At 41.0% G+C, this 21,735-nt stretch overlaps 1 protein-coding gene across 1 annotated transcript in view; it reads left to right on the top strand.

Annotated features, from left to right (window-relative positions):
* Window positions 1–21,735, top strand: part of pitpnm3 (PITPNM family member 3) — a 71,554-nt gene that overhangs the window by 31,155 nt on the left and 18,664 nt on the right. The window contains exons 4-8 of the mRNA XM_041047370.1: window positions 6,770–6,840; window positions 7,013–7,233; window positions 15,797–15,986; window positions 17,572–17,694; window positions 18,447–18,634. Of these exons, the coding sequence (XP_040903304.1) occupies window positions 6,770–6,840; window positions 7,013–7,233; window positions 15,797–15,986; window positions 17,572–17,694; window positions 18,447–18,634 (793 nt within the window). The remainder of the gene's footprint in view (window positions 1–6,769; window positions 6,841–7,012; window positions 7,234–15,796; window positions 15,987–17,571; window positions 17,695–18,446; window positions 18,635–21,735) is intronic.

Raw genomic sequence — 21,735 nt, 5'->3', positions numbered from 1 at the left:
CATCGCATCACCTCATCATGTTCTTATATTTTCCCCACTCTGTCTTCATACATTCATTACTCCAAAAGCCATGGGCGACTGTAAACACTTCCTCCTCCAACAGAGATGACTTACAGTGATGGAAACCTCAGTGACAGAGAGAAATGCCTCGAGCACAATTGCCCCTTATTTTCCACTGTACTCTTTTTCTTCATCTCTGCTCACTGACGTCCTGTGATCTAACATCAGCCACTGCTCCAATGTCTTTCAGGCTCCCCATCTGTTCACTATGCAAACACTGTTATCTGTGTATTTATGCTGTGCTCTTTTCATCGCCATCTCTTTTCCACTTCATTCACTGGCTGATGCTGTATAATGTAGTTGAACCTGAAATAGCCGTGTTATGTAACTAGTCTTTTTTGAAAATTACGGACTCCATGGTAAACAAAAACTACTGACTCCGACTTGGCTGCTTCCTTGGTGTGTGCTGCCAAGCTGGGATAACATTTGCTAAAATGGCTACATCAGTGGAAGCAGATTGGTGGAGATGACTAAGCGATAAGCCCTGCCAAACAACCCAACACAGACCATTTCTTTCCGGCAACATAATATATGATGAGAACATAATTCCATACGAAGTAACCTGGAGGGAAATATATTGAATGGGAGAATGATTTTCCATTTTCTGTGAAGCATCACAGCTCTCTTTTCTGCATGCACCCCGTAGCTCTACTCAGAAACACATGCAGAGAAAGAGAGAGACAGAAAACATAAATTTAAGGTCTGCAGCTCATCTTTTTTTTGCCCACCACCTTCTTCTGGTCAATTCATTTTTAACACATGATGCTAGCATAGGCACAATCTCACTCTCACTTCAATTCCCATAAAATTAATGTTTTTGTCTTTCTCCTGAAAACAAAATTGCCTAGAGAGGCTTACAAGCTGGAAAGATAAATGTCTCTGCAGAATTCTAATAAAAGACGGCAAACAACAGAAGAGGGAGAGGTGAGATAATTGTAACAAGTGACTGGCCTTGAAGACTCAGCTCTGCATGTCTGGAGTATTATTCTGCCTCTCTTATTTTTACCAGGGGTGAGGAGCTGTTTGAAATGCAAAGAAATAAAACTGTGGTGCGCCACGACTCTCGGGTGCTGATTGAGTGTTGTTGTTAGCGTCTATGTGCTGCAGAATTGTCAAGCAGCTAAAGTGGTCACACGGTCAGTGCAGCACTTAAGGGTAGAAATGGGTCAATACCACTTACACTCTTCAACTTATTACACTTATTAATTACTTAATAATGTATGTTATCCACAATAGTAACTTAATTTCTGCAATTGAATTATGTTTCTTTATATTGTAATTCTACTACTTGTGTTAACTTTGTATAAAAGAAGGCTATTGAATATCTGTCCCTCCAGGAAGAATGATTGCGCCTTATACAAATCAAAGGTCTAAGTATGTAGTGGGTCAGATGTTTTACAAACTGTAAAGCCCCCTGAGACAAGTGTGTGACCTTGGGCTATATAAATAAAACTGACTTGTGTACCCATTTTCCTTCTCCAGAACTAACACCAAAACACTGAGTATCTGCCTATACTGATCCAATAGAGATTATGACTCAGTTTTTAAATTCTGCTGCTTCTGATTTAGTAATGACACATGTTGGAGCTCATTATATGAGATGTAAAACTCACTTCTGCCATATTTTGCAACTAAATTCATTAACTTGCAAGAAGTGGAATCAGTTAAGGATTGAAATACCACAACACAGAAATCACTTGGTCTTCAAAATTCCAGTTGTCTCTGTTTTATTGTCTAAAAAAAGTAGTTTGAAGTAGGCTTTCTTGCCAGTTAGCTCAATAGTTTAGCATAAAGACGTTTGATTTTGTACTGATTAAACAAACGAGACGTTACATGTTAATCAGTGAGCTTTAGACATGCTTTTGGGATTTTGTTACCTTTGGACAGAGCCAGGCTGTTTCCCCCTTTTTCCAGCCTTTATGCTTTGCTAAGCTGACCATCTCCTGGCTTTGTATATACAGACCCTTTCAGGCAAGGAAGCAAGTAAGCATATTTCCCAAAATGTCAGACTATTCCTTTGAGGGAGTTTCTGATACTTGTAGCTACTTGTTCTGGTGCATGTTTTTGCACTTGTTACTGGTACAGCTTCATCGTGTTTCTTTGTATAAAGTTTATATCACATTGCCCAGGTGTCCAACATTGATTGCAGTCCTTCAGACATTCATATTGCTCTCTTTGTATTCTTACATTTTGTGTGTGTTTTTGTTTTTTTTTTTTTTGTCCCTTTATTGTAAAATATCTGGAAATACATGTAGATTGCTGATAGTGACTATCAAATCATCACATGCCCAGTCACAGGCGCTGAGTGAGCCTCTGCTGCTGCTCGTCTGCCTGTATATGTGTGTGGGAGTGTTTGTTGCAGTACAGCAACCACAGCATATAGACAGGGAGCAGCTGGGATAGTCAGGGACAGATTGCATGTGCGTGTGTCTGAACGTATACATGTCTTTGAATCATTTTATGTGCTGCCTTGCCTTATGGTGTGTGTGTGTGTGTATGCATACGTGTGTCCGTGTGTGTGTGGGGTCAGCAGGTTTGTCATGCAGAGGAGCTGGTGGCGTATCCTGGGGTCTTTTTGCAGCAGGGGAACAAGAGAGACCCTGATGCTGGCAGCAGTGAACAGATGGCTGAGCGTGTTAGCATGCCTGTACTGTGCCGCAGGTCATAGGGGGCTGTTCACCCTGTCAGGAGACAGCATTCCTCCAAATGATCACCCCTAACATGTTACTAATCAACAGCATACATTGTTGAGTCACAACAAAGCAAAGGATGACCTCTTCACCTTTCTATATCATTTCCCTTGCAAGCATCTTACCTGTAACACAAACATATTTTGTCACTCCTATTCAGATTGTAATACATCATATTCTCTAGTTGCCTAGAGACATTCTATGCAGTGTTTTATTTGGACTGGGGACCTTAGCCAAATCAATGCAAATATTCCACAAACAAAATCTCCTGTCTTGCAAAAATAAAATTCTTTCCATGGAGATTGCTAATAAGGATGCGCAGGTGTGGAAATTTTGTTATACAATTATCTCTGCCCCGATGATCACAAACAAATGTAAACATCTGTTGCAGAAAGTCTCACTGAGCACCAGATCTCTATGTTATTCTGTTTTTTGTTGTTTTGGGGGTTTTTTTGCATGAGAGACTAGAGTTGTTTTGGAGCTGCAAACACAGCGTGCATCAAGCTTTTCAGATTCACCCATCAATCAGTCTGGACTGTTCATCAGTCAGTCATTTATCTTGTTGAGCAAACCTGAAGAAGCTCAGTGTGAAATAGGCTGTTTAAACAAGATCTTTCAGAGATCTGGTGTGTGCTAGCTGAACTACTCCACCAGTGGTTTGTCATTCATTCTACAAGTACCTAGAAGAAATCATTCATTTGCTTGGAAGTAAACAATCACTTTATAATGTGTAAACCTATGCTTGTAGAGCATACATGTAGAGCCATGCCAGCACTGTGCTAGTCAATATTTGTCACATGGTTGTGACTGTGTGTGTCACTCATAGTGATGGACTGGCAGAGAATTATCACCTAGCTCTGCAGTTCCACTCAGCTCTGTTGAGCCTTTTAGCCTCTTTCAGTGCATTGTTTTGGTTTTTGGTAATTTTAACTGTTTGGGTTCACTCTTGCCCCTCAAACAAGCTGTGGTTCCAGCAGCAGCAGCAGCAGGCAGTGAGCTCTAATAAACTGACCTTGACAGCAGTGACACAGTTAGCAACGAGCTGGTGAACATAATGGAGAATTTATCAGCTTAAGAACCAGATATTTCCCTCAGTGGAGACCAAAAACAGAGCTAAAAGAGACAGAAGGTTGGACTTACATTAATCAGGTGGCTACATTAATCAGGTGGGCAGAGACACCTCAGGACCAGATCTGGTTATTGCAAAAAAACAGACACCTCATGCAATAATGTTAAAAGCCCATTCAGTGTTATTACCCCTAATGATTTCTTTATAACCACATACAGTTATATTGAAAATTGTCACCCACACCTGTAAGGTGTTCATAATCATTTCGCACAAATTTAATTAAGTGCTTAACACAGCATCTCTTCTTATGTTGCTTTAAACTGTGACATGTCTGGTTGAATCAAGCTAAAGCTTTAGAGGCAAAAACAAATTGCACAAAGACGTCAGAGCTGCTGTCTTCCCAGGAACACAGATAATTCACAGTGATACTGTAGCTCTCTAATGAGTTGATTCACACTCCTGCAGGCAGGAAACTTTGAGGGCATTGTGCCATTTCCATACTCCCTGGGAAGATATGAATCTGTAGTCTGCAAGCCAATCTTGCTGATGATGAATGCAGTCTTTTGCCTCTCACTCTCATCCTCCTGCTCTTGTCTTTCTCCCACCTGCTCAGTCGAAGGTGATAAATGTGTGATGGTGATAGAAGTGGTGGAGACCTGAGAGGAAGAAAAAGATAAACAGAAAACAAAAACTCTGCATGCTGGAGACAAAAAGAGACAACCCTGGGTTTTATGGGAAAATGACATTTTAAATCATAGTTACACTGACAGAATGACTCGCAAGGGGGAACCAAACAGGGATCAATAGATCAATATTTCATCCCTTCTCATTCAGCTCGAGTAGACTGCTCTGTAGAGCCCTTTCATCTTCACAATCCTGTTTCTGGGGTCAATTTTCTCTTCCTCTCTCTCTCGTAGATAAGTTAAGAAATATCTCATAACAGATACACTGATGCACTGTGTGCACCTGCTATGAGTGTGGATCTGACTGGGCTTTAAGCCACTGGAAATGGCAATGGTGCTCGTGAACTATGGCATTGTCAACTTTCCACAGGGTGCTTTCTAGGTTAGGTCATTTGTTGGGAGAGAATGAGCTCAGGGAGAGAGCTGCTAAATACCACTAAGCTTTGTAAAGCACATATTGACTGGCAGGACTCAGACCTCTGAGAGGAGGCACAAGAAATGAAAACAGAAAAGCAAACAGATTGTTAGAATTCTCCTGCAGCAGCATAAATCTGCTGCAGGAGCAAAAAAAAATTGGCTTCGTAACCGCAGGAAGCCAGTTTATACCACTGAGCTTCGCCAACAGAAAGATGATTTTGTCAGTTTGCTCCAATATCAGACAAATGTCTCACTTTTCATTGAATTCAGGAGCATCCCAGCATGTGTGCTGCTCTCACAAATGATGAGGTGAGTGAAGCTCTGCTATTTCCGGCGACTGTCTTTCCTACAATCTGCTGAGCGCAGCTGTTTGTGTGAGTGTGTTGTTGAATACCGTAATATTGTCTGTCTACTGCATTCAGTGATAAAACAATTTTGCACTTTTTTATTGCACTTAATGAACAGAACTTACAATTTTAATAAGTATAACTTTATACTACTTATGGCATCAGAAATTTAAACTAGCTGAAACATTTCTTGTCTTATCTAGAGACTTTCTTGACTCAATAATAAAAATACTTGCAACGTGACATTAACTTGACTTGATGGGAATGTCATTGGTCAGAGTTCTGACCCGATAACGGTGATGGTGCTAGATGAAAAGTCAAGGGATCATGAAGGTCATCAGACTTGATCCACTATGGACCTTCAGTCCACTCAATAGCTGTGAAGATATTTGACATAAAATCCTAAATGTCAGCCTCGTGGTGATGCTAAACAAAAAGTCGGAGAAAAAAAAAAATCATTTATTTATAATATATATGTCAGTCAGTGGTTTCCATCTAAAAAAAATGGGTTTCAAAAACACACTAATGATCTAGTCCCACAAATAAGTACTGAAACTTTTTTATCAAACAAGGCAGAGTTTTTCTTCTTGCTGTCAAATCCCATAATGTTTCCCTCTCCAGCAGTGTTTGCACACTAAAATACTTTACAAGGTTTTTGGGGGAACTTTTCTACCCTGCCTTCCTCTTTCAGAAAAAAAAAAAAGAAAACCTCTCTCCATTGATTTCCTGTTACTTTGTGACCAAAATAGTACAGTGTGACGAGTCCCTTGTGTGTGCTGAGCTGTTCTAGACAAGCAGGCAGTCGGAGGCAGGCTGTGGGCTGGGAATGGAGTAGAAGGGAGCTGACAGTGCGTGAGCCTCCCATGGTATTCGGTCCCAGACGAGAAGGCCAAATAAACAACGAGAGAGCGAGCAAAGCATAGAGCCATGCCTTGAGCCAGGAGAGAGAAGATAGAAAGAGAGACAGGAGAGAGCTCAGGAATAAGATGCCACAGTGTGCAGAGGCTTCCGGAGAGGGTAATGAGTTTGGCCAGGTTCCCATGATACGCTGCACTGCACAGAGAGAGGGAGAGATGCTTCTAGTCATTACAATTTGGATAAAAATGTCCCTGTCCCTTCATGTTTTGTCTCTAGAAAAGAAGTCCATTGTTTTTCTGCATCAGAGAAGCCAAAATCCAATTACATGTGGTGGTTATAGATGCTGCAGCGCAGAAACAACCATGCTCCTGCTGTTCGCTGTCAGTATTGACTTCTGAATCTTATGGTTATGCCATTTGAGCTTAAGGGTACATAGACCCATCACCCACTTTGGAGTAGGAATGAAGAGAGATGAAGAGGCATTAGTAATATTGACCATATTCACCAATCAATATCCATTTATGCTTCTGTTATTGGTGCATATGGGTGAAGTGGCTCCTGCAGTGACCCTTTCTTTCCCCTTTTCTCTGTTTCAATTCTTCCCTTTCTTTCCTTCCTGCCTTCCCCTTCTTTTACTCTTTACAGAGGGTCTCTACCAGCTGGGTGGTCCACGCTGTGCCCCTCAGAGCAGCATTGAAGGACTGGAGGACATAGAGGTAGGATCATTACGAAGAGCCTCTCAGTATATTCACCAGCAGCCAAGAACAAGTAGAAATACTTGGTTATTTGTCTGGCTACGTAGCCCCTCTGCTTTCACAAAATGCTGCTTTTATTCCTTCCCTTCCTTTTTAAGTGTCTCTTTTCAACTCTAACTGAACCCTTTTGCAGAGGAAATGCAAAACCCATGTGCTGCTGCTGGTGGTGCACGGGGGAAACATCTTGGACACAGCAGGCGGAGACCCCAGCACAAAGGCTGGCGATGTGGCCACTCTGGCCTCGGTGCTGGAGAAGGTGACACGAGCGCATTTCCAGGCTGCTGCAGAACACGTAATGATCAAGCTGGTGCCATGTCCGGCCGTGTGTGCTGAAGCCTTCTCCCTGGTGTCCAAGTAAGTGCCGTTGCCAAAACAGGGAGTCTCATTGGCCCTATTTACTCTTGCCATTTTAAGTGCCTCATATCTGGATAAAATCCTGATGTGGTTTAATACACTTTATATTTAGCCACAGGAAGAACTGACTAAATAACTGGACAAGGACACGATGGCCCACTGAGTAGTCTGATGAGTATGAAAATGATGTGAATCATAGGCCTGTGCTACGACCTTCACAGTCTCCGTATCTCAATCCAATTGAACACCTGCAGGAAATTTTGTACCAACATGTTAGACAGCGCTCTCCACCAACATCATCAAAACACTAAATAAGGTGATATTTTTAGAAAGAATGATATTCACCCCCTCCAATATAAGTCCAGAAACTTGAATAATCTGTGTCAACAAACTGCTTTACAAAGATGCTTTGCCCACCTTATTCATATCTTCATGATACCTTGTGTGAATTATAGGCGAGACTTCTGGTTATTCCTTTCACTTTCTTTCATTTTAAAGACACAAATTTAATACAGCTTGATTTTTGGGACTGCTGGGAACAGCACAAGTTGTCCCTGAATTTCATAACATTTTAGCTAATGCTAAGCTAACTGTTTATTACTTTATTTGAGTTCATCCTCTCATCCCTCAGGAGTACGATATAATTGCATTACCCTGTTTAAAGTGTTACAGGTTGTGTTTCCACATCAGTTATTTCCCAAATTCATCAAGCAAAGGAATAAGATGGACAATGGTCATGTCCTTTAATTTATCACCTTTCCGTATATGTCTCTCTTTTAGCCAGATCACAAGTTTAATTTGCATCTATGCTTTACCTAGTTATGCAAATCTGGCTAGATGCTACTACTGCAACTGGGCATGTTTGGTAACTCCCAGAATGTGCCAGAGGAAGTACTTGTGCTAAAAAACAGTTTTGCTTAACAGTTTAGTTTAACAGTTTGGCTAGCAGCTTAATTGACACAAACACATGGATGGACTCTGAGCGAGACATTATTACACTCATGGTACGCCCTCTGTATCACAACTTTGCTGAAATTGCTGTTGCTGCTCTCCTCTTGATGATTTAATTAAACGGTGAGAAAGATGGATCACTAAGACCCTGTTAGTGCTTACTTCCACAGGCTGCTTGCTGATTTTAGTTACTCTTGGGAAGAGTTGAGACGTGTGCAACTTCAAGAAATGGATTTATTTACGTCTTTTTAAACATCTGCCTAGTTAAGCCCAAGATACATCAAGTAAATTACCATTTATAGTAAATGGTCATTGAGTTACATTTGGTGGAAAGGTAGTGCTCTTGAAGGAACTGTCAAAGAATCCTAGACTGTACTAGGAGGCCAAATCCTTCTCTAACAAACAGACGTGAATATTAAATCATAGTTAAATCCACAATACCAAAAGCTTAGCGCATCAAGGAGCAGGCTGAGGTGGTGGAGGGAGCTGTGGCAGCAAACGTTTTTGGAATAATCGTATCAGCAGAGAAACAGTGAGAAGTGTCAGGTTATATTGGCTGTGCTGTTAACCTTCATGAATTTGATTGGAAGTTACTAGTCAGCCGATGAATGAGCCAGTGACTGTGAGGCATGAATGACGCGGCTGAAGCCAGCCTGCTAAAGTGAGGCCAAGTTCAGTGCTCTGCCTGAACTAACTCTACGCTACATGGGCTTTTCAGGTTTTGACATGTCATAGTAAAAGAAGTACCAGAACTGATGATGGCTGAATTCCATTTAGCTGCTTCAGTTTCAGGGTCCTGGTATTGTAAATGCTGGATCACTGTGTCTCAGACTGTTTTCTGAGGTGTTTTGAGCAAACAGATTATAATCAACAATGGTTCTTGGTTGCATTTACATTTAGCATTTTGAACTTGTTTTAAAATTCAACCAGCATTCTCATAATTTTTATGTGCACCCTTAATTACTATAAAGGACCAATGAACAATCTGCACTGGACTTTACTGTTAAATGAAGCATTTCAAGAATCTGCTCAGTATTAATTCATGTCTGCAGGAATTAGCATAGAGGCAAAACTGCCTGGTTGGCTGGGGTAGTGAAGGTTAATGGAGAAAATATATTGGCCAAAGACCCCTAAACAGGCAGTGCAGTGTTAATTAGTATGCTGATGACATTTTCAGCCCCTGCAAGCATGTGGTCATGTGGAATATTAAACTGCTAACCTTTTTAAATGCTGCTGTTTTTTTTATTGTGATTTCTTCCCCTTAAGTTCTGGAGGCGGCTCCTAAGTGGACAAATGAACGCTTAAATGATATTGTACAGTTTCCACAGATCCTGAGGCCTCTCCAAGGAATGTGTGCAATGATCTTTTTGTTTAATTAGCTACTGTTACTTTGTATTCAGGTTACATTTGTGCTATCAATTTCTGAGTGGAAGTTAATTGTGGATGTTGTGGTGGTGAGCTCAGTGATGAACAGCAGTCAGTAGATGTGTTTTCCCTTATGGCAAATTATGCAGTATTATCGCCATTAAAACTCCTTGCAGTCATCTGGGTAAAGAAATGACGTCCTTGGCTGGACGATATTTTTGAGATACTGGAGGTAAATACATGCCTGTGTTCATGTGTTTGCTCTTTTTTTAGACTTGTCTTCTGTCAAGAAGACTGTGCCTAGAGCTGCTTAAGCATAACTAATCATTTCATTTTGCATTTAATGTCATATGTCCCAGTGGTCACCAGTTTTATCTTTGACAGTGTCACTTAGTTTTCACAGCTCTTCAGTTACATGCTGAGGATGTTTTTGTCTGAATTGTCACTAATCACTGTGGCTGAGAGAATGTGTTTGGCAGTCAAGTTGAGGCTTCTGTCTGGTTTTGTGAATGGCATTAGCAAGAGTGAGGTAGTGACTGGAAGCAAGATGAGTGGAAAGAGATTTGAGTGCTGTAGCTGCTTGGCAGCTTGACGTCCGCTTGGCTTTCACCACTTCCAGAGATAAAATATTAAAAACAACAACTTCCCTTGGGAATCAAGCAGAACTGAGTCATTGCCACATGTCTGGATAGCCTGCTCTTGAATGCATGTGGGGACACATCCATATGAAAACAAGCACAATTTACATATTACGCATGCACAAAATTTAGCTTGAAAAGATTCTCAAAGGACCAACGCTGTCTTATTAGGAAATTCACAGATTAATGAAAGATTACTGTATATAAAATGGTCAAATAAAAAGATATAGATAAATGATCAAACAATTTAATGTAGAAACCAAAAAAAATAAATCGGATTGAACAATGTAATGCAGTGCTTCCACATTATTTATGTGGCATTTAATTATGTTAAGATTGATTTTCCTGCAGGAGGATAATTTAACCTTGAAATGAACCTTAAGGTCCATTTGAAAGTGCCTTACAAGACTGTACTATCTAACAGTTTGCTAGAAATGGTACATTCCTTGACTGATGCCGGATTTTTGTGGCAGATACTGATATTGATATTTGGGAGTTTTAAAAATTTGATTTTTTTTTTTTTAAACAACAATCTTAATGTAGATCCCTTTGATTTATTTTGATGAATTGTGACCAAGCAGGACATTTTTGTTGCTGAAACACCACGTTGTGTGTACTCTCTCTCTCAAACTATGGAATAGTAACTTGCTTGTAAATGATTTCAGAGCTAGTTTTGCATTTGTGCACTGCAGTTTCTTCTTAATTATGGGCCGACCAAATTTGAGCAAAATTCAGCTCATGAACAGCCTTTTGAAAATCTCCTGACTACAATGAGAAGTGAATATGTGTTTTAGCTCTCAAGTGAAATTAGACAAAGTCCACTTATGCCCAGCTGGCTCCAGGTCCTCAGCATACTCTCACAATATGTACAGTTAGTAGGCATTCATACACGCCCACACCGCAACAAACACAAGACTTATTCAACTGCACTTTTGTCAGTTAACAGTGTTTGCTCTAATGACAGTGTTGGACTTGTGGGTGTGTGGAGTCTCATTTATTTGTGTGCCAACATAAACGTCAGAGGAATAGGCAACCGTGCAGGAAGGAATTGCTGCTGTATGGGTAATTTACTGTCATTCTGGGTAACAGCTTGGCTGAAAATCGCACCATGGAGTGGAGGTGGCAAAGCCTCTTAACGCCTCAAACACAAACTTTCACATAAACAGACCACTTTGGACCCAGTTCTTGATAATTCCTAATGTGGTGTAGGATGTCCCCATAGAGCATGAACATGTTTTTCAGCTTGTGTTGTCCTTGTTGCTGTCTGTGCGCACAGCCCGCTGCGCTCTGAGGGGCTCTGAGCACTCATTATTAGCTCTGCCTGCTAATGAATGTACCTGACGGTGCTGGCTAGGAGCTGGGTGTCAAGACAACACACACATGCAATCTGTAAACACACTCGCAAAAATACATCCCACACAAAAACAGTTGGAAAAGAGCTCTGAAAGTGTATTATTGCACCATAGCACATCCAATTAACGGAGACAGTGAAATGGCTCCCAAATTGATTTCCTCTCGCTGCCAACACACCGCCTACAGTTTGAAGAGAAAGAAAACATTTCAACTATTAAAAACTTCATCTGAGAGAAAAAAATAAAATGGATTCAGTAGATTCAGTGTCATTGTACAGGATCAGTTTTCTGTGAGGAAAAGCCAAGGAGGAGGAGGAAGTCCACTTTTCCATGTGCACGGCAAGTGACCTCAGGTCATGAAGATAGAGACTCATTATTCTGGCCATTGGCAGCTGCGGATGTGCCGCTACTATTTCTGGGCCCTCTCCCTAATTAAGGAGACTCTGCAGAGGGCCTTTGCTTTTCATGTTAATTGTGAAAACGTTCTGCAGAGCTAAGCCAACCATTAAGAAATAGGGAGAGCAATTAAGCAGGAACCTGACAGACTTCAGAGTTTTCAGTTTGACATTACACGGTGAGAGGGAAAGCTGTGGAAGGGCAGCATAATAGAGTCTGTCTCAAGGTTATGCTGCGTGAGATGAGGCTGATTTGAGGTTTAATTGGCTCACTCGGCCCGGAGATCTTCTCCCCGCTGTTGTTAATGGATCTCTTCATCATCACATTAGCATGAAACTTTGAGGAAGACTTCTGTACATCTCTCAGTATGGAATAGTACCACAATTACTCTCCTTTTAGGTGTCATTTAGTGAGTCTGACAGCGTTTCTAGAAAACTCCACATGGTAATCACTGGCAAAGCGATCACATGTAAAGCTCTCGTGGTTCAAAGATGCAGTATAACCTTACACCCAATCTAAAGTGAACTGACACCCATAACAAAGCAGCAAATTAAGCTTTCTTTGTAATGTCTTCATTACAATGTCTTCAAAAATGTGCACTTTCATGACACCACGACATGACCTCGGCATATTCTCAGTTAGCATTGCTTTTTTACCAGTGAGAGTGAAAAGATGTAAACGGGGTAAATGCCACCGCTCATGAGTGAATGACTCATATCTTGAAATAACAGGCACGCTCCTCTACCATTCAGGGCTCTGCTGCTGTGGCTCTTTTCAGGAGCAAAAAGCCTCCCAAGCAGCACATTTGAATTATCCGCTGTCTCTGTGCTGGCTGATGGATGTCACGTTTGTAGCCTGTTAGATGACATTTTGGATCAACATATGCTCTTAATCAAGACTGTAAATCTACAGCCACATACTATAAAATCCAGACTGTAGAACACCATCTGTCTCCGACAACAAATACAACACTTTCCAGTTTCGCTCCATCAAAATTGTACGCCTGATATCACAGCCACTATTTTATTGATCACCAGCATTTTAGAGGAAATTACGGTTAAGATTATTAAGATTAATTATAGCCATTAAATGCAGATGGGATTTGGATGGTTTGATGGAGCAGCGTCTCTGAAGCACATGTTTATATAGAAAAAAATGTTAGTGGTCGCCTCAAATTAATTAGGATCATTGATTCTGAACAGAGAATAACCTGCAACCCTTCAAACTGCCTCAGCAAATAAATCAGAGAACAGTTTGGCTCATGCACACACACGTTCAGACACACACAAGTCGTTAGGGTGCACTATTTTGAATGTAAAACAGTGGCTGCTCTGCGGTAATAATACTAACAAGTGCTTGCATAATCAAGTAATTATGCAATGCAAATAATGAGTGTCTCACCTGACATTTGTTGAACAGTGCAGAAGGTGTTAAACCTCTGCTCCTGTCATGTGACTTGTGAACCCTGTTCAGAGGAAGAACTGTGTTTGGAATATTAATTAGATTGTTTTAGTTTTTTTTGTTTTTTGTTTTTTTTTTCTATTTTGGCCTTCTCTGAGCAAGTGTGTGTTTTTGGGAGAGTGTGTGAGCAGCAGTTGTTAACAAGACTCAAATAAGATCAAGGCTGAGCAACTACAAAGCTTGGGCCTAGATCTCAGTGGTGCTTAATTTGGATGTTTCAGCTCCAAAACTCAATAAACACGATCTTGATTTAAAAAAAAAAAAAAAAAAAAAATATATATATATATATATATATATATATACACACACACATATGGTTTGATGTGACTTGATGGTATTTTTTGCACCGCAAGTCTTCTGCAGAAAGAGTGACACTGTTGTTATGCAAATAACTGACACAGAATATATCACAAAGATTTCCGTTTTCTTTCAGATCTGCATGAGAGCAGCTCATAGAGTAGAATCTGTCTCAAAAATCTGCCCTCGAGAACAGGGTTCATACACCACAGAGCTGACACTGCAGAAGCAAACTGCATCTCAAGAGTCTTTAGGTGATGTTTATACACTTTTCTACTGACAGCAACACATCAGAGCCACATCCTACGGTGTGACGCCTCACGTTGCTGCTCGCGAATAGCAACTAGTCCAGGGGGAGACTGCCAAGAGTGAAGCCAAAGGAGAGATTACCCTAACAGAGAATATGCTATAGGGATTGTAGGACAGGTTAAACACAGTGAAACAACACAAATGTCTACAAAGAGTCCACAGCCATGTTAGCAGCTCTGTGAGCTCTGTGCATTTTTATGTGGCTTTCACAAGCAAAATGTTTAAAAGTTGACCAACCTTTTTATTTTCCTGTTTGATTTTACCATATTTCTGTCAAGCAGAATAGGTTGACTTAAAATGTTTTAAATCTGTTTACATAAGTGGCTCCACAGATCTGTCAGTGTTTGCTATGATGTGGCTGTGGGGATTGCGGAGGTGGCTTTATGCACTGTAGATGTCAGAGACTGGCTGCCGAACACTGTGTTGCTGGGAGCACAACAATCACATCTATTGTCTCTTTTCTCCCCAACATGTCTCCTAAAGCCTGCAGCACTGTATTTTGTAATTGCTACAGAAATTGGCCATGGCTGCTATACACACGTGACAGTGCAGAATCATGACTGTAATTAGGAAAAAGTGATGATAATGGAGTTGGATGTCTTTTCAGAAGAAGCTCTCAAATTTGTAAAGTTTTATTTGGATAATTAAAAGTGCTTTGGTCCTGAAAATAGGATCATAATGAGAAATTTACACATTCATGCAGTCAGTTTAGGCAATCAAGTAAATGGCTTAATCTGACTAATATACACCGGAGCATTCACAGTCAGTGAAAGAACATTAAGTTGCTGCGGCCCCCAGTTGTTCACAAACTGGGGGAAATTTTTTTCTTGCATAGATGGTACACAGACTGCCATTTTTCCTTCTCTGGGGTATTGTAACCATGGCAACACAATATTTGGCCCTAATTAAATACAGTTCATAAACCCCAAGAGGCACAAAAGAGCCTGCTTGGTGTTACTGAACTTAAAAATAAAACAGGCAGTCCAAGTAGAAGAAATGGCAAGAATACTGTGAAGATATTGCTGATCTTGTAATGTAAACGATACCTGGGATGCCTGTACTTCACAACATGTTCCATTATATACAATTTCGTGTCAGTTCTGCGTGAAAAGTGTCAGCCTTTATACTCACACAGAGGTTGTGCCCTTCTGTATAGGGAGGTGTCCATGGTTGCTGACATATTTCAGCCTTGGTGTGGCATTGCTGCTGCTTCCTGTAATCAGAGCATCTGATGGATGGTGACAGGGTTGACACTGCTGCTCAAGGAGAGAGTGCAGGGCAACGCCATCTTATACTGTTTCCTCACGCTGTCACATGAAGTGTCTCACTTGATCCGTGCGCGCACTGTCACTGCAACACACATGAGCAAACACACGCATCCATTAATGTCTACACATTACCGTTACCGCTTCAGGATTGCTTGCGTTTGATTCCTTGAGATAACATCCTTCTTCTTCTTATTTTCCTTATGTACACACACTTGGAAAAGCGTGGCTACAAATCAGACAGGGTGCATCATGAACTGATTGGAGGAGACATTATAAGACGCAGGATAATCAAGGGGAAGCGTATTACAAAAGGAATATTGTGAATTTTCTCTAACCTTCATTTATTTTGACATGACTGTGGATTAGGAACTGATGACTCGCCTTTTTCTGAGTTCTAAGGAGACACCAAACAAAGGGCCTTTGTAAGACAGAAAGTGATGATGTAATCTGTTGTGTTTCTTCAAACCATCCCCTTTCATCCATCCATCCACCCCTCCTTCCTTCCTACCTACCGTGCCCTCTCCAGTCTGAACCCATACAGCTATGATGAAAGCTGTGTGTCCAGCAGCGTGGACCACCTACCCTTGGCTGCTCTCCCGCTCCTCGCTATTGTCTCACCGCGCTACCAGGATGCTGTAGCGACCGTCATCGCGCGGGCCAACCAGGTCTACCGCAGCTTCCTGCAGTCAGAGGATGGCCAGGGATTCACTGGTCAGGTCTGTCATGTCTTCTCCTGGAGAGGACAGGAGAGAGGAGAGGAGAGGAGAATACTCTCCCTATACTCTAGTCTCTCATCACTGAGTAATGGGCTGCATGTACTTTAATGGAAGTCAATGATTATCAAAGGAAGTAAAGATTGCTTTGGAGTGGGCTGTGTAATCTGTGGAAACTGTGGGAGCTGAGGCCCTTAGAGGACTCCAGACCTCTACTGTTTAAGTGGGCTGCATTTCACTCTCTTCTACATAACAACTACTAGGCTCTTGGTAAATCTGTGAGAAGACTGTTATATACAGTTAAGTTGACTTTAACAGCCTTAGGTCAGGGCTGTGAGACACAATGTCCTTGCTCTGCTTCAACCCTACAAAGCATTCTAAATGTAATTTTAAAAACTGGTCAACAAGGGTCCAACTTTTTTTTTTTCTATGAGCTGCTGTAGTTCAGCTGCTGTTGTGTTTGTTTGAAATGAAAGGCCTCAGATTCTCACGCGTCAATGGCACATAACTGAAGGCTGCTGGTCAATACAATATTGATTAGCCAATCACCTGTGACAAAAGACAAAGTCAAGTAGGGTACAAGATAACGGTCCCATAGGTGATTACAATACAGGTAATTACAGCAATATCTGTTTTTCTTGATTGGCTCCTTGCTCTTGATTGGCTGCTACTTTCAGTTCCCTGGTATTGGATAATGGATTGATGCTGTTGATAACTTTGTTTTTGTAATTTCATAATTCCTCCTACTTCAGTGTCTCCAGTTTTATTTACTCATTGAAAATAATCAACTTTCATCCTCATCCTTCTTTCGCTCTGCAATGTTTTCCCTACAGATTAGTCAGCTTGTAATTACCTTTATTGTAATGAGCTGTGGTGTGTGTGTGTGTGTGTGTGTGTGTGTGTGTATTTTTCTCTTTTTTGCCCCAGCTCTTTATATTTTTAATAGTTTACTGCCTGGTGATAGTGGACAAATGGATTGGCACTCAACTAAAATGCAGGAGCTGTGTCCCAGTTCTATACTACAGATTCATTTTAAGCAGGTTATGAGGGTGAAGTGTGTTCACAGTGCAAAAATGACAAAATAACCTGTTTTGGGAGAATTTTCACAGTATTCCAAGATGGTTAGTCAAACTGCTGCTCATATAGTCACTGCAGATGAATGGCCTAGATTAGCGAGTTCTGAATGCAGCATAAAACGATGCTGTCCCACAATGCAGTGCACAAAGGAAATGGACGAGCTGCTCACTTCTGCACAAAATGGAAATAAACTGTGAATGGTGTTGAAGCAGCAACAAAAAAAAAAAAAAAGAGAATTAAATTTTTAGAAACACATTTGGTTTTCACTCTTTGTGAAGTTTTATTAGCAGTAGTGGTAAGGTTGCAGACTGATGGTAAAATCCACTGTATCCTCTTTGTATTCTGCGTGGGACTGGGGCACCTTCTTGTCCCATTGAAATATGTTGTTTTCCCATTTTTTTTTATTTTTTTATTTCTTTCATACACCTCTCTTATTGTCCTCCTGTTGAAGCTTCTACTCACTGAGAGCACCATATATGGAGGTCATCTAAATCATAAATTTCCCAAGCAGGTATGCCTGATGGGTGACTGTGTGGGAGGTGTGCTGTGCTTTGACGCTTTGTGCTTCAGCAACCACCAGAGACCTGGCAGCCCCAACAACAGCAGCAGGAACAACAGCACCGAGAGCCTGAAGGTATGAGCAGTCATAACATGATGATGAAGATGATGATACACAGGGCTGTATGGGGTTTGGGAGACTATTAACAGCTAGAGAAACATTTTTTCTACTGGTGATACATGATTATGAGATCACTGCAGATGATCAAGCTGACATGCCTGTGTTATGAGTATACCTTGTGTTTTGGCAGGATTCCCTGTTCTTTCTAGTAACATCAGATTTATTTTACAACACCTGTATTAAGAATGGCTTTTTGAAATGTCACCGTACACCAGTGACAGTGCCCTTGGCATTATGTTTTTCTAAAGTCTCATCTTTATCAGTGCTGTAAATCAAAGTCACAGTCGAGGTTCATTTTATGTGTATGGATCACCGTTTGTTTTCAGTGGTTGATTTGAAGGGGATTTTTTCTGAGCATCGTCTTATGGACTTCCTGTGATCTGTGTGTTACATATTCATTGTAACATTTGTGCCTGAAGTAGCCTGTCATTTTCTGTCCTTTTCCTCCTGCCAAGTGTTGCATGATCTCCACTTTGTGCCTGTTACACTCTCCCTATCTTCTCCTCCCTTTTGCCATTCGGATCCACTCACATCTAATAGATTCTGAGACTCTTGCACATGCACATTTTTTTTCCTTCCACATTTTAACTGTACACCTGGGAAAACGCATCAACTCCCATCTGATTATGCGTAATCTCCTGGTGCAGCCACTGCTGTAAATGTATGAGGCTTTACGGTAAGTTGCACATTTTCCTCCTTCCTCTCAGGATAATTCGGGCCTGCTCGGGGAGTCCAGCCCAGGTCTGAGCTCTAGCAAGAGGCTGAGCAAGAGCAACATCGACATCTCTGCCCCCAACGAAGGGCACGGTCAGGGTGGACCGCCTCTCAGCCGAAAGCAGAGCGACTCGTATGATGGAGATACCTCGTCCACTGGCCAGCACACCTTTTTTTCCAGGTGGAGTAGCACACATGATCACACCCACACTCAAGGAAGTGCAACTTTGTCTACCATTAGACCTTGTGATTGTTTACACAGAGGTATCTATTTAATATCTCTGGTGTCAGTTTTTTGCATCACTGTTGTAAAGTGCTTTGATTTTGCAGGTATTTACATCAGGTATTTTCTTTTCACATATATCAATACCATGACTTTAAAGTACATGTATCATTATAGAGGATTTTATCCACATTTTATCCACAAACATAAAACATACACACACCATGTTTAGAGCACGAGGCCCTTCGGTGGCTACAATAATTTCATAACCTAAATCATAAGCTTTAATACTACAAAGTAAAAACATAAAACACATGCACATCTGCTATACTGTAAGTATATACTGTAATCATAGACTTGGATCAGATCTCTGTATGTGCAAAGCAAATAAAAAACCAATAGGATTATAAAAGCATTTAAAGGCAAAACACTCTTCCTGCATTTTTTGTATGTTTATCTGCACATACATTCACACATCCACAAAGAAACACACACATAACACTCATGAAGTGAAAAGCCTGTAATCTCAATCAGACTGCTTCAGCCTGATTGTGGTTGGTACACAAGGAGGAAAGGTTCTAAACAAACTGTGTAAACGTATAATCAAACAAATATACAATCTACCGAGTGCTGCGTCTGTGTGCTGCAACTGGTCACTCTGGGAATACACTGGAGCAAAAGGTGGCTTTGTGTTTTGTGCAATAGCCAAAAGTATTTCCTTTATTCAAATTCACACAAAGTGTTTTCTCTTTTTTGAATCTACACACACACGCATACATATAAACTACACTCATACACATGCAGTTATTTATGTATAGTTATTTTTACACAACATTTGCATGCTTTAATAATTAGTCATTTTGATATATAACAACATGTTGTTCACACAAACACCTACAACTTGGCAACAAAGCACATCAGAGACACAGAATAGTATTAGAAATTCTGTCATCTGTTTATGTCAGACAGCATTTGCTGATCGGTGATGAGTGTGTTAGGTGTTCATATAATGACCCAGATGTTGCACGCCGGCCCTCATCCACTTTTTCCTGGAATGTGTCACCCTGTTTCGCCCCTGCTCTTTATCAATATTTGCAGCTTGACTGCCCTGCGTGCTTACCTGCCTCTGCTGGACTATAAATAACTCGTTTGTGCATGTGCCAGCCAGTTTGCGTGGGAGACTGAGCGCCGCGGGTGAATTTAGCTGGGTCGGGGTGGCTGGAGGGGGTATGGCTGCCATGTTGACTCACTTCAAGCAACCAGTGTTCCCATTCCAAATCACATGCTCCACTAGCTTTACACCATTACAGCCTCACAGTCACTGAAGATAGGATCCCATCAATTCACAGTTATGCCACCCTGTGTTCATGGCAGCACACATCTCACCTTTCACTTCTTGTTACACTCCTGATTAAGCCCCAGCCTGCTTGTGTGGAGGGTAACCTCTGCTCCTGGATTTGCTCTTTTCCCCTGCACATCCCAGTGGATATTCCCAGTCACCAGGAGGGCTTTTTAAAAGCTTCTTTTCCCAGACCTCAGAATGGCCTCACGGATTGGTTGTCTACCTCTGGTTCACTCCATTTCAGATGTTTCCACGTGCTCTGCTTCGGCCCTGACGGGGAATTACCTGTGAGATAATGTGCAAATGGTCACAACACTGCTCTTCTGAAAAGCCAAAGGAGTGTACTCAGTGCAGCAAGCAGTTCTTTTACTTTACTTTCTTTCATTTTTCCTTGATCTGTCTTTATCAGGGATGGTTGTTTTGACTAATTTCACTCATGTTTAAACAGATTGCAATAAAACTAACTTCTAACTAAACAGATTGTAATAAAACAAACACAGATATGCCTAAAGGGACATAAGTGACATAAAGCATTTAGAAATCTGTTTAGTCTAAAGTGCTCAGAAAAAAGATTATGTGCGGTTAGAGCTCTGAAAGGCCTGTCAATGCCTAATGGCCTTAAGGAAATCTATTGGACATGCTTTAAGCTTACTAGATCAGCATTAGATCTGTTTGCTGCTCCTAGAGTAAAAGGCTGGACATTTTATGCTCATAAAAACATGACAGCCGTTCACTCAGAAACAGTTAGCAAGTGCAATATTTGTCCTAATTATTCAACATATTGATAACAGTTTTGCAGTTAAATGAGAAGTGCTGCAAAAAGGGAGACATAGCCCATCTAAGCACCAAAATATAACCTACAACAACAGACAAAATAACACATACACTGTAATTAAAAAATTTTATGTGCCAGTCAGTGAGAGAAAATGGATTTTTGTTGAAATAAATTGAACACGTCAAGTCTATTTACAGAAGTGGAGAACATCACAAACATCATAAATCACTCTCATCATTCACTGTGTCTTTAACCGCACAGATGCTACAATTACTTTCTTGGAGTTTGGAGGATCTTACTAAATTAGAGGCTATTTCGCCACAGTAATAGACTTTGGTAGGTAGAAAAATAGGCAGATCAGCTGTAGGAAGAAGTGAAGGAGCAGACATGTTATGAGAGAGAAGACAAAAAACAAAATGGAAGCAAAAGACAATCAAAGCACTATTGATTTGACTTTTAAAGATGGCTGGAGACTGTTTGCTAATCCTTTCTCCCCGTGCAGGACTTAATGGGCAAATCTTGGCTCACTGGAGAGCAGAGAGGCAGAGGGTTGAGGCTGAGACCGGCTCGGCTGTTCAAACAGCTGTAAGCATGATGCAGCCTGTGAAGGCTGAATGAAGAGCTGCTCAGGCTGAGTCATAAAGGCCTGGTGCCAACAATGACCCCAGAATGTTAGAACAAGCCAGCCTACGTTTGAATCAGGACAAAGCAACACATCATTCACTTATATGTGTCAAGATCCAGACATTTGCCTTTTCATCATGCATATTTTTGACTTTTAAAATTTTAGATTACCCCTCAACCATTCTTTATCATCAAGTAAAACGCACTGGAACAGCAATGCTGAACCATGAACCAGCTTGAAAGGAAAAGTTAAATGTCAAAATGATCATTTTTTGTATTGCACACCTGAAACTACATTTATTGACTTTTACTTCATTC

The sequence above is a fragment of the Toxotes jaculatrix genome, chromosome 9, assembly GCF_017976425.1.
Source record: "Toxotes jaculatrix isolate fToxJac2 chromosome 9, fToxJac2.pri, whole genome shotgun sequence".
Classification (NCBI taxonomy): Eukaryota; Metazoa; Chordata; class Actinopteri; family Toxotidae; genus Toxotes; species Toxotes jaculatrix.
This window is presented reverse-complemented; position numbering and strand designations above follow the sequence as displayed.